The 13,761-nt window shown below is 43.3% G+C and overlaps 1 protein-coding gene across 16 annotated transcripts in view; it reads right to left on the bottom strand.

Moving 5' to 3' along the window:
- The window catches only part of RAB3IP (RAB3A interacting protein), a 41,800-nt gene that overhangs the window by 6,704 nt on the left and 21,335 nt on the right, over positions 1-13,761 (bottom strand). For all 16 annotated transcript variants that reach the window (XR_011540555.1, XR_011540551.1, XR_011540556.1 and 13 more), the window contains 3 exons: positions 9,586-9,681; positions 3,843-3,920; positions 2,643-2,846 (listed from right to left, as the gene is read on the bottom strand). Coding sequence is in view for 8 of the 16 variants with exons in the window: in XM_070622057.1 (XP_070478158.1) it covers positions 2,643-2,846; positions 3,843-3,920; positions 9,586-9,681 (378 nt within the window). In the remaining 8 variants the exon portion in view is untranslated. The remainder of the gene's footprint in view (positions 1-2,642; positions 2,847-3,842; positions 3,921-9,585; positions 9,682-13,761) is intronic.

The raw sequence follows: 13,761 nt of genomic DNA, 5'->3' as shown, positions 1-13,761 counted from the left end.
TCCACTCACAGCAATGTGCAACTGCTGTGAACACACAGAGCGACGACAGGTCTACACGGAAAATAATCAAAAAGCAATCTGGATCCAAGTTGATCAAATAAAGGGTTCAAATAAACCGAGCCTGACTAAACTGTGAAACCAAGTTTGGGGTGAAAAATGACACTAATTGTTCTGCTATTACCTGAAGCCCTTTCCAAAAGAATTTCCAAAGCGGTCACTGTACAAGCAGCAAGACTAAAAGCAGCACCCAGACAGCCTCCTAAACTGACCAGCCTAAAAGACGACATTTACTTAGATGTGTGTGGGCACGTGGACATCCAACAACTGCCAGCTGAGCCATCAGCCACAGGCCGGCTCTGCCTTCCTCTTCACTCTTCGAGGGTCCCTCTCCCCATTCCCCTTATAATAGATTTTCCCCAAGTACTCTTCCCTATGAATTCCCTCAGCCCCGCTGAACACCCCCCTCAGAACACAAAGCTGCCCCTACACTGGCCGCCCACTCGAGCACTGTCCCTCATTGTCTGCAGCGCTGTGCACTCTGGTCCAGAAGCAGGGGGCGCTGAGTACAGCTGTGGCCTCTGGCTCAGCCCCATCAGACGTCAGGGACCCCAGTTGGAGTGACAAAGGCCCAGTGTACCCAACCTTCCCCACTGACTTTCCTTTAAGGGGTACCACAGCAGTCTCAGTGAGCATCCATACGTCCCCTGGATCAAAGCTGAAGGCAAAAGGATAAAAACAATAGCAGATATGCCATACTTACTTTTTCAAATTCAATTTCTTTGTAAAATTTACCCTTGAATGGTCATTAACCCCAGAGCAGATAAGTGGTGTTCTGAGGCAAGATTCTAGTTCACAGGCAGTAACCTAAACTATTTATTAAGATGTGACTCTGTGCCAGGAACTATGGTCAGCACTTATCACAAACATTTAATCCTCACAGCTGCGCAAGACAGACATTTTTATAGACAAGGAACCCAGGGCGTAGAGAGAGAAAGGAACTTGCCCAAGGCTACAGAGCAAGGAACCAGTAAAAGCTCAACTTCACATCCTGGGGACTGATGGCAGCCTGCACACGCATGGGCGCTTTAAATGCTGCCGATGTCGTGGCCTTGCCCCCATCACATCTTCTATAGAAACACGGACACATTTCATTTCCTCTCAGATTGTTACATCTTTTTCTAAGACTTACACAGGCCAAATTTATGTGTTTCTTTTGTCTAATAAAACTTTTTGACAAGTTTTTCACAAAACATTAGATACGGAATATATCTGGAAAGCAAAAAGTTATTCTTTTGAAGTTATATGCCACCTACTCATACTTTAAGAAATTTCATAAACTAAAAACAAAACTTTAAAATGTTCCATATGAAAAAGCATTTAAATTTTGTTAGTGTAAACAATAGGAAAAAAGGTACATAATTATACACACAGAGAAACCACAGAAAAATTACAAGTTGTGCCAAGCAATTAAAAATGTTATTTAAATTCAAAAGAAATTAGAATTAAAGTAATGACTAAAAAAAGTTTCTTAAATACTTAACAGGAACTAGTGTGAATTTTAGATTTCGTCACATTCAGATTTGATGAAGTATTGACCTTCTCTCTCACTAGCATGTTTTTATAATAATTAAACAAAATGTAATTCAATTAAAATAGGTAAGAACCTTGGTTATTCAGTTTAATAAACTCCTGGGTTCCATGCACAAGTTTAACTGAATGAGCACACACAGCTTCTTAAAGGTCAATGATGGACTTGAATTCAACCATGTAAAATACAGCTTTTAGGACAAAACAGGAGGGCCACTCCACCAATTACCGATCAATCTCCTTGGGAATGGGTTCACACCACACGCAATGATTAAACAAAACAATATTTCACATATAATTCTTACTCAAAACAGCTCAAAACAGGTCTACATTATCTCAAGTATCTTTATAACATATCTTTTAAAATGATAAAGCTACGTACCGTTATTTGATTTTTGTTGCTTAAATATCTGAATTAACTCTAAGATTCCCTCAGTGAGACACGATTCCACTTCTCCCAGAATTGAAGTATAAAAGCAAAACACTATTCTTCAGAAAACACCTCATTTTCACAAGTTCTTATATCAACATTTTGTCAGAGCACCCAGCCAGATCACTAAAGCACTAAAGCCACCCACTCTCCTTTACACAACTCACGGCAGCTCGCTCCCTGAACTAGAAACAGCGAGCTTCAGACACTTCCAGGTTCCAGCAGGTCCTCCAAGGCCGGCCGGACAGAGGACGGAACTGAGGGATCCTGACAGCACCAGCCCCGCATAAAGGCCCGTCCTAACACTGCATGAGTGGACAGAGGACGGAACTGAGGGATCCTGACAGCACCAGCCCCGCATAAAGGCCTGTCCTAACACTGCATGATTGGACAGAGGACGGAACTGAGGGATCCTGACAGCACCAGCCCTGCATAAAGGCCTGTCCTAACACTGCATGATTGGACAGAGGACGGAACTGAGGGATCCTGACAGCACCAGCCCCGCATAAAGGCCCGTCCTAACACTGCATGAGTGGTACTGGCAATGCTGCTGGCAAACCCGAGGGGCCTGGGCGAGGAGGACGGAAGGACGGGTGGGCGTGGACAGCGCCGGGCGGCCCGTTACCTCTCTGCAGTCCTTCACGATGGGCTGCACCACGCTGAGGTCCTGGGGGCCGGAGCTCATGGCACTGCTGGTGCTTTTGTTTCTCACGTGCCCCTTCTTAAACGCTGTCCTTCCTCCGGGCAGAGGCTCCTGCGTCGGGGATGTTGGAGAACTAGACAACACAAGTGTCTTCAAGGCAGCTACTTCGGCTTGAAGTACATCAATCTTGAAAAGAAATCAACACTGTTGCACACACCAAACAGGTTTTATGACAGATGCAGCTAAATGTTAGCAACTTGGTCAAAGCACTTTCCCTTCAAAAATGAAATACAAGTTTAATTTGCACTTCCTGTGGAGTAATAAAAGGAAAGTAAAATCGAGTTTTTTGATGTTTCCCTATGGTTTGGATTCAGCTACTATTCACAAGGTCAACGAACTTTTTTAAATTATCATGTCTAACCTTTAATTTATGTGAAGTTTCAAAATCTTCAAAATATAATAGCTTATGAGTAGTTGTAGTTCATCCCTGAACAGTAAAATCTAGTAACATTTCGGCAATTTTTCCAGGGAATTAGGATAAGAAACATTACCAGCTCTAAAATGTGAATATACAATCCCTGACACACACGTGATCCACAAGAGCCTGACTCATCCGGCTCCAACACAGACGGACCAAGCGTTCACCGCCCGCTAGGTCTGCGCAGTAGCCTTCCTCGTCTTTAGGTGCGCAGACCTCCCAAGGCAAGCGCGGGCTCACAGCTGGAGCGCACGGTGCCGACCGCGTCCCACAGCAGCTGCTTCTCCGCGGGCTCACAGCTGGAGCGCACAGTGCCGACCGCGTCCCACAGCAGCTGCTTCTCCGCGGGCTCACAGCTGGAGCGCACGGTGCCGACCGCGTCCCACAGCAGCTGCGTCTCCGCGGGCTCACAGCTGGAGCGCACGGTGCCGACCGCGTCCCACAGCAGCTGCGTCTCCGCGGGCTCACAGCTGGAGCGCACGGTGCCGACCGCGTCCCACAGCAGCTGCTTCTCCGCGGGCTCACAGCTGGAGCGCACGGTGCCGACCGCGTCCCACAGCAGCTGCGTCTCCGCGGGCTCACAGCTGGAGCGCACGGTGCCGACCACGTCCCACAGCAGCTGCTTCTCCGCGGGCTCACAGCTGGAGCGCACGGTGCCGACCGCGTCCCACAGCAGCAGCCCCGGCCACCCGCCCGCCGCTCACCTTCCCCTGCGCCTCCTGCAGCTGCTTCTCCGCGGCCGCCTGCTTGACGTTCGCTTCTCGCACCATCTTGTGAGCCTCCTGAAAAGCGACAATCACAGATTCTGGAAACAACCCATCAGTATGTGTTTCCAAACCCTTCCAGCAGGCGTCTACACCACCAAGATGCAGCCTGAAAACGAGCGTTCCCCACCAACCCGCGACCGCAGCTGTCATCAGACAGAAACCTCCCTTGGGCCCCAGCACCAGGGGCACCGCACTGACCGCCAGTTGGACCCTGCTGCGCCAAGACTGAAGGTGATGAAGGAGGACGTGTGACCCGCACGCCACACCCAGCTCCTCCGCAGTCAGGCGTCTGTCATGTGCTCTCACTATATACATTCACCCCATTTGTCACAGCAAAGACACACAGAAGGGACAAGTAAAAACATTATCACATCAATAACGTCACCATTTACAGGAACGAGAGCCGAGAAGCTTGGAGCTTCCAACAAAACGTCCACAAAATGACATTGTGACACTTTCATGCAGAGCAATCTAAGAAGGCAAATCAGAAGTCACCCTTTAAATAAGGCCCTAATTCTTAGTACTAAAAACATGAAACTCAAGGTATTTAATTCCCTTTTTTCCGTACAGTATTTCTTAACGAGCTGACATTGTTTCCATTCTAATAATTAAAAAAAATTTGAATAAGAATTCTGGAAAAAAAAAAAGGTGGGGGATGGCACCGTGGCTGAGTGGTTAAGTTCTCACGTTCTGCTTTGGCAGCCCAGGGTTTCGCCGGTTCAGATCCTGGGCGCGGACATGGCACCGCTCATCAGGCCACCTTGAGGCGGCGTCCCACATGCCACAACTAGAAGGACCCACAACTAAAATATACCACTACATACTGGGAGGACTCGGGGAGGAAAAAAAAAGGAAAAAACAAAAGATCAGCAAGGGTTGCTAGCTCAGGTGCCAATCTTCAGGGAAAACAAAAAAAAGAATTCTGGATTTATTCTAAATATAATACGAAGCCTTAGGGTCTTTTAAGGAAGAGAGTGACAGGCTCTTACATTTTAAAAAGATTACTCTGCTGTGTAGAATAACCCTATAAAGGATTAAGGACGGACTGGCACAGGACACACAGAGCTCGAGATAACACCCTGCGATGTAAGAACACATATTTAGAACTCGTGCTTATGGTTTTTGAGATGAAAGGGAAGGACGGAGGGAGGAAACCAGTTCAAAGGCATGTAACAAAAGCTCTGCCGACCGTGCAGTGGGCGAGTGGAGCGCTTCACGTCGGGTTCACATGGCGCTCCCACGTGTTCATCCGCTTTTTCGGCCCTGTGATCCACCGCAGTTTATGTGTGCCCGTGAACGTGAATTTACAGACCGTGTTAGTCTATATAAGAGCAGCTTTACTATCAACGCTCTCTAATGAGATGAGATTAACCATGAAAATCTTACATGCACAATTATGCTGGTTATCTTGTATCAAAGTCCTTAAGAGCTGCTAAATTTAAAGAGGTAAGCACTTTTCTTTTAAAAATGTTTCAGATTTGCTGAATTTTTCTATGATGATGAGTGGCTGTCAACAGGCCATGACTTGGCAGATATTTTCAAACTAATAAACATATCTAATCTGATCCTTCAGGATAAGTGACACCTTAACTATAAATTCAAAAGTAACTCATGCTGTGAAGAGATTATTTGTTTAAATGTTTGGAAATGGACTCTGCTTTCTTTAATAGTGAACTATGCAACTCGGACCAAACCTCATGGAGAACAATTAGAAAACATTTTTTAAAGTGAAGGTAATTAGAGAGCAAGCGAAATAGTGAAGAATTGGGGGTCCAAGATCAGGAGAAGAAGTAAACCCAGAAAAATTAGCTGGAATTTGGGGTGACTCTTCCCCTGGAGAAGGAAAGGATACAGTGAAAAGGTGTAACATACACGTAATTGGAGCCCTAAGCGGAAAGAAAAGCTGGAATGAGGCAGACACAGTATCTCAGAAGGTCACGAACAGGATTTTGCAAACTGACAAAAGACATCAAGAGATAAGCTGTCATCCCGACGCTGGAAACGGCAGAAGCATCATCTGCACGTGGAGTTGGTGAACTTCCCATAAAGGGCCAGAGAGCAGTGGCCGGCACGTGGCGGCCCAGCTGCTGAGAGCAGACACACACACACAAAGTGTGGGCGCTGAAATCTGAATTTCATGTAGTTTTCCTATGTCACAAAACATTCCTATTTTTTTCCCCCAACTATTTAAAATGCAAAAACCGATCTTAGCTCATAAGGCCATAGAAAAGTGGACACACGCTGGTTTTGCCCTGCAGACTGCAGTCTGCAGACCTCTGATTGATACAAATATTCATGACCACACTCTTACAAACTTTGAAAACAGAATTTTTTCCTATCTGGTTAGCGGTGATTCAAATGAAGAAGGAATTTTTTTCTCTTTGGTTAAGATAACATTTAAATTTAACATCTTCTGATTAATTTGGAAATACAATTTATTGGTATTAAAGAAGACATAAATTCACCAGAGAATTTTCTGGAAAAATCTTCACATAAATACCAATGGAACTGAGAATTTAGTATAATGATTTAATACAAGGAAAGATATACTTCTTCCATTTGGATCAATATATCTGCATTATGAACATCTAATTTAAAAAATGAAACTTAGATGAGACCTTCATCTGAATCATCAATTGTTAAAATGAGATTTTCAAAAACCAGGTAACATTCACATTCCTCCACTAAATAAATAAATACACACATACATGATGTTTCAGTAAGAACGAAGTATTTTTGTACTATTACAAAAAATTTTAAGCATTTTTATTATTGTCTCACTTTTTAAAACTTTTGTTCTATAACTTATGCAACACATCATTAGGTATGTTAGTGTACATGTATAATTTGCAAGGAAGCATACATGCTCTTAGAACCGTGTCTAGCTCAACAAACACGAAGGGGAGAGAGGCCTCCACGATGACTCCTTCTCTGTGGCCTGAGACAAACGAAGCGCCATTCACGATGGTCACAGTGCTTAAGCCAGGGTCAGGGCCCTGCGTCTGAGCCCCAGCACTGCTCCTTAGCCCTGTATGCCTCGTTCTCCTCACAGATAAAGTGATGATAATTTGCACTTATATGCCTCATAGCATTATGGAGAGAAAACTGGGCATATCAGAAATTTACCAAAACTGGCTGACAAAATGTAAAACACATCTTAAGACTATTCATCTTTTTTTTCCATGTTAAATGTAGCCTACTTATAAAGCGTTCTTTCAACTGATTTCATTTTATATATCTCAAAATCTTAGATACTTGAAGAAAAGAAAATATGTAAAACTTCAGCATTCTTGTATTTGACTTCTAAGACAACTGTGCTACATACAAAGTATAATCATATTCAAGACTATTCATCACAGATAATAAACCGCTAAATCGAATTTACATGTTAAGTTTATCAAAACTGTGCAAACTAAATTTATTCAGAATAATCTTTAATTCTTAAACCTATACACACATATATATACATAAAACACAAGCAACAAAAATGTTTTCATAAGACAATGGTAATCGACATCATGAAGGCACAATCCAGACCACAGAAAAACTTTCAGAACTTTTTTTCAAAATTCACAAATAATTAGTTTAAGTACTACTTTCTTCATTGCTGAAATCATGTTTAATCAACATAAGTTCTCTCCCAGAAAGTATACATAGTGTCGAGGCTACTGACCATTGTTAGCTTAGGGACCCCAAAACTATGTTTCTTAGATCCACTCTTCCATTATTTCTGGTCCTTCACCAGAAATGCTGTAGAGAGGGAAATGCCCCTTGCTGTTGGTTTTCCTTCCACCTCACCTAACAGAGCATCCACGTAAGTACAGAGGACGGGGCGAAGCAGGGCTGAGATCTAGGCAGGAGGCAGGAAACAAAACCAACACACAGAGCGTAAACGTGTGCTTTCTCATCTAGCACACATACATCATTACGAAATCTTCTCCTAGCCCCACAATATTGGATGAAAAAGTCTAATGTTCCTGAATACCCCTTCTCTGTACAGAAATGTAGTACCACATAGCTCCTTCCCCAGATCTTCATCTTCCCACTCTTCCATCCTTAAATTTATCTTCCTCTCATCTCTGATGACTACCTAACTAAACAAAAAAGAAAAATCGGTTTTAAAGGAAAACGACCCCCCCAAAACAGGAGAGGATGAAGGGATATGAGCAGAGGGCACAGAGGGCCCAGATGTCTGAAGACACCCACTATGATGTTACTTGTAAGGATAAAACTTGTGGAATATGCACTGAGAGAGTCTGACTACCATTACACTGACTAGGAGTAATACAAAAAGAGGCTATTCAAAGAAAAAGTACAAAGAATATGAGGATTACCACAATGTAAGCAACTACACATACCTAAAGCCAAAATAGATGCTGCATAAATATAAATAATAAAAGATGAAGGAATTTTTCCCCTAAAATCTTATTACATTACAAGTTTTAAGAACAAATTTTTAGGGGAAAAAAGAAAACACTGGTAAGTCACAATGACGTTAGTCATTCTAGTAACGCATCAACACTTCTGATAAGGGATGCTGACGGTCACGGTCTTCCCTGGGGGAGGCGCCAAACCAAAGCAGCGCCACCTCTCCCTGATACTTAGGCGTTGTCAGAATGTCACGGAGCATTACTAGCATATTTTGGGCAAAGCAAGTGTGATGGTTAATTTTGTGTCAACTTGACTGAGCCACGGGTGCCCAGACATTTGGTCAAACGTTATTCTGGGTGATTCTGTGAGGGTGTTTCTGAAAGAGACTAACACTTGAATTGGTAAACTGAGTCAAGCAGACTTCCCTCTATAACATGGGAGGGGCCACACCCCATCAGTTAAAGGCCTGAACAGAACACAACGCTGATCCCCATAAGTGAGAATTCTTCCTGCCTTCAGACTTGAAGTGAACACCAGCTCTTCCTGGTGTAGAGCCTGTCAGCCTCAGGACCAGACTGCACCCTCAGCTCTCCTGGTCATCAGGCCTTTGGACGTGGTCTGGAACTACACCATTGACTCTTCTGGGCTTCCAGCTGGCCGACTCACCCTGAAAATTTGGGACTTGCCAGCCTCCACATTCACATGAGCCAACTCTTTATATAACTTTCTCTCCCGTATACACGTATCTGTGTGTGTATATACACGTATACACACACACTATTGGTTCTGCTTCTTGGAGGACCCTCACTAAAACACCAGGATGCTAAGTGTCCTGCAACGTCAATGGCGCCCTATTGAGAAACACTGCTGGAGTCGGGTGGAAACTGGGGCCTGGTGGCAGGCGGGAGATAAAGAGGTGTGACTTCTAACAAGGAGATGCACCTACGAACATGCCTCAAACCATCCCTGATCAGATAACTCCATTTTTGTAGTTTGCCATCTTTGCTGTGGGGTCATATAAAGTTACTCTAAAGCAGCCCCTAAACACTTGGTAAAATCAGAATTAAAATTTACCTCCCTTCTTTCCACACATGCATATTTAAACAACCTGGTAGCCCATAGTATTTTTTCCCTTTCACATTATTTTAAGTTGTAGACTCTACATTTCTTAAAGATTTTATTTTTTCTTACAGGACTTATAAATAAGTCTGAAGTTAAACATATTTTTTCCAAGATTCCCTCAAAAAGCAGTTCTATCAATATATAAAAATCAAGATGTTGCTCTTGGCCAAGACATAAAGGGACCCACCTCAAACAGACTAGCTGTGAGCTCCTCCAACTCCTGCCCCAGCTGGTCCCGCACCTTAGAAAGCCTCTCGCACTCTTCATCTTTTAACTTCAGCTCCTAGGAGAAATCGACCATTTTATTTTGGGTTTGAAGTTAGATTCAACAGACTATATAATCCTCACTAGTAAAATTACTACATGTTAATACTGTCCCCTCCAACAATGTTCATGTTGCAAAGCTTTATTTAGCACTTGCTATGTGGAAGACCGTCAGGCAAATCTAAAATTACAAATAATTCTAACTCACATATTAAATTTTCACGTTCGTTTCATAAAATATCCCAAGATTAAATATGATTATAGACTACATGTGAAAATAAACAATTAAATGACTTCATTCCTTTTTCCCTTAGCTTTCTCTGAACATATTTATTCCATCAAGCAAGGAATTTCTTCAATTACACTTACTCATTTCAATAAAAGTTCAGTGGGTTTTTTCCACATTTACTTTGAAACTGTTTACTTCTAGAGAACTTTATGTACCAAACTTCAATTAGTGTAAAATTTCCATTAGGGGACCACACCTATTTAACACTGCAGCCAGAGGCAAATGATACCTAGTTGCATTTAAAATCAAGGAGAACGCTAACAACAAAAACCACATCCTACATTTATACATGACTCCTCAACAGGCCACAAACAGATGTTAAAAAAATCCTTTTCGGGGCCGGCCCCATGGCTGAGTGGTTAAGTTTCCGCGCTCCGCTTCAGTGGCCCAGGGTTTCACTGGTTCAGATCCTGGGTGCGGACGTGGCACTGCTCATCAGGCCATGCTGAGGCAGCGTCCCACATAGCACAACCAGAGGCGCTCACAACTGGAATATACAACTATGTACTGGGGGGCTTTGGGGAGAAGGAGAAGAAGAAAAAAAAAAGATTGGCAAAAGATGTGAGCTCAGGTGCCAATCACTAAAAGAGAAAAAAAAAAGTCCTTACTAAGATGTTAAAAATAGGTAATTTTATATGTTGCACTAAATTAATCTTTTAATCTTTTAAACTTAGAGATAAAAAAATCCAAGCTCCCTATGTACTGGTCATAATTACACTAATAAAATAATGGGTTAGTTGTGTTCTAATTCTGGTGGCAGCATAGTTTGTGAACATGCCAACCGTGATGTCAGAAGAACCAACGACTACGTCTTCCACATGACCAGGTCAAAGAACCCCCTATACCTCAGACTACGGGGTCCGTGTCTACATTGCCACCTCCACAGGAAGGGGGCAGCAGAAGGGGAAGGGACTGCAGAGGTACCCTACAAAGCCTCAGAACCCCAAAATCATGGCAAACACCCCAAAAAGAGAGGACTCTACCCTTGGAGGAAAGCGGGAGAACGAATCTGAGAACCAGCGAGACGAAGGGAAAGGTCTCCGCGGGCTCCGAGCTGCAGGGAGTGCGGTCCTGAGGAGCCCAGAGTGCTGGGGCACCGACTCCCAGGAGGCACAGAGCATCCAGCAAGAGCCCCCTCCAGGACAAGCCCCCAGGGAAAAGCTCTTGGGATCTGGAAAAAGTGCAGGATGGAACAAGAGAGACAGGGAGAGAAGGTTCAGCTATCAGAGGGGGCAGGCGTGGTGAGGTCCCAGAGGAAACATCACAGAAAGTACCGTCAGAAAAAGTAAGTACCTTCTGGCCTAGTGCTGAGCCTGGGAAACTCACAGAGACGCCGGGCTGAAGGAGAAAACCTTCCTGCGCGAGGCTCACCTCTGAGACAGAGGTGGCCACACAGACACACCAGGACAACGGGAGGGAAGCCAGGAGCGTACACCTGAGAAAGCGATGCTGGTCCATCCCACTCCTTCACAGGAGCCTCTTCCTAACAGCCCAGGGAAACCAATTCATTTAAACACAGAAAACAAACAAAAAATATGTGAAGTTCTTGTAACGAAAAACCTAAACAAAGCCAAGCCACCAGAAGGGAAAGAAAACCAGACCAGTATCAAACATCAACAGCATTTTATGCAAAAACGGAGGCACGCTTTCAAGATACTCAAGGGAAAAAAATGTGAGCTGAGGGTTCTCCATCCAGCGAGAGTATCCTACAGTGTGAGACCAGAGACAGTTACAAACTGGAAAGCTCTAGGAGCACCTCACCACGAGCATGCCTGAGTGAGCGAGGAGAGGAGTTTCAGACAATCAGGGAAAAGCCTGAGAAGCTTTAAGATTAAGGACTAGAGTTTATAATTTAACTGTAGAATTACAGCCAAAAGACGGGAATATCAGAACAATGAGGGGACAGGCCGCAGATGAGAAAAAATATTTGCAAAAGACACACCTGATACGGGACTGTTACCCAAAATGTATAAAGAACTCTTAAAATTCAACAATAAGAAAATGAACCACCTGATTAAAAAACGGGCAAAGGCCTGAACAGACACCTCACCAAAGATGTACGGATGGCAAAGAAGCATATGAAAAGATGCTCCACATCATATGTCATCAGGGATACGCAAAGTAAAACCACAATGAGATACCACCACACACCTGTTAGAATGGCCAAAATCCACAACACTGACAACAGCAAACGCTGATGAGGACGGTGAGCAACAGGAACTCTCACTCACTGCCAGTGGAATGCAAAATGGAACAGCCGCTTTGCAAAACAGTTTGGCAGTTTTTTACAAAACTAAACATACTCTTACTACGTGATCAGCAATCACACTCCTTGGTACTTGCCCAAAGGAGTTGAAAGCTTACGTCTACACAAAAACTCGCACACAGATGTTTATATAGTCATAATTGCCAAAATTTGGAAGAAACCAAAATGTTCTTCACTAAGTGAGTGGGTAAATAAACTCTGGTACACCCAGACAATGGAATACACTCAGCGCCAAAAGGAAATGAGCTCTCATGTCCTGAAAAGATGTGGAGGAAAATAAATGTATATGACTACGTGAAAGCAGGCAACCTGAAAAGGCTTCACACTGTATGAGTCCATCCATGTGACATTCTCAAAAAGGCAAAACTATGCCAGGGGTTAGGGTGGAGGGAGGGATGGACACGCGGAGCACAGAGGGTGTTTAGGCTAGTGAAACTGCTGTGTGGTTCTATAATGGGAGATACATGTCTTTATACATTTGTCTAAACCCAAGGAATACATACCGCCAAGAGTGAACCCTAATGTCAACTCAGGACTTGGAGGATAATGACGTCTCAGTGTGGTTCACTGACTGTAACAAACGTCCCCCTCTGGTGTGGGATGTTGACAGGAGGGGAGATTGTGCATACAGGAGGACAGAATACATGGGAATTTTCTGTAATTTACTCTCAATTTTGCCATGAACTTAAAACTGCTCTAAAAAATAAAGACCGTTTTTTAAAATGAGGATAAAGCTGACAAAACAGTTATGTAAATGTTATAAGCTTTAGGAACATAAACATAACATCCAAAAAAACAAAAACAGAAGATGAAACTAAAATCACAAACTTCTTAAATATTAACTGGGAGCAAAGGGATACACCTGAGGACCACACTCAATTAGTATAAACCTAAACATATTTAACACCACAGACATTAACGTTAAGACAATACTCGTAACTAACATCAAATGATAGAGGAGAAGGAAAGAGTTTTAGCATTGCTTACAGTAAGAACAAAGGCAGTGTCTGAAGAAGGGCTGAGAGAAATATCTTGATCACAGGTAACAACTAGGATGGAAACCAGACCTTCCAAAATACCAAAAGGAAAGAAGGGAGGAGGGGCAAAAGCAAACGGAGCCTGAGTGACAAAGTGTGGATCTTCACAGCACACACCTGAAAGCCATGCAACAGAAACAAGCCCAGATACAGCACATTTATCAATAAACATAAGTGGGCACAACTCACCTATTAAAGGAAAACAACTCCCAGATTGGCTAACAAAACCCACCTCTGTGCTCTATACAAGAGACATACCTAAAACAGAGTGAGTCAGACAGGCTGAAAATAAAAGGATGGGCCAAGGCATAAAACAAAATACAAATAAAAAAATAGGAGTCTTAATCTCCATATCATGCTAGGCAGAACACTGGGCAAAAATCACTAAAGACAGCAAAGGAAACTTTATGATGCTCAAGATTACGATGCAAATGAAAACTTTAAAATACTCCCAAATTCAAAACACACAAGTAGACTAAACAAAGGTCTAAACGTAGGCAGGCACTG

This window comes from Equus przewalskii, chromosome 5, assembly GCF_037783145.1.
Source record: "Equus przewalskii isolate Varuska chromosome 5, EquPr2, whole genome shotgun sequence".
Lineage (NCBI taxonomy): Eukaryota > Metazoa > Chordata > Mammalia > Perissodactyla > Equidae > Equus > Equus przewalskii.
This window is presented reverse-complemented; position numbering and strand designations above follow the sequence as displayed.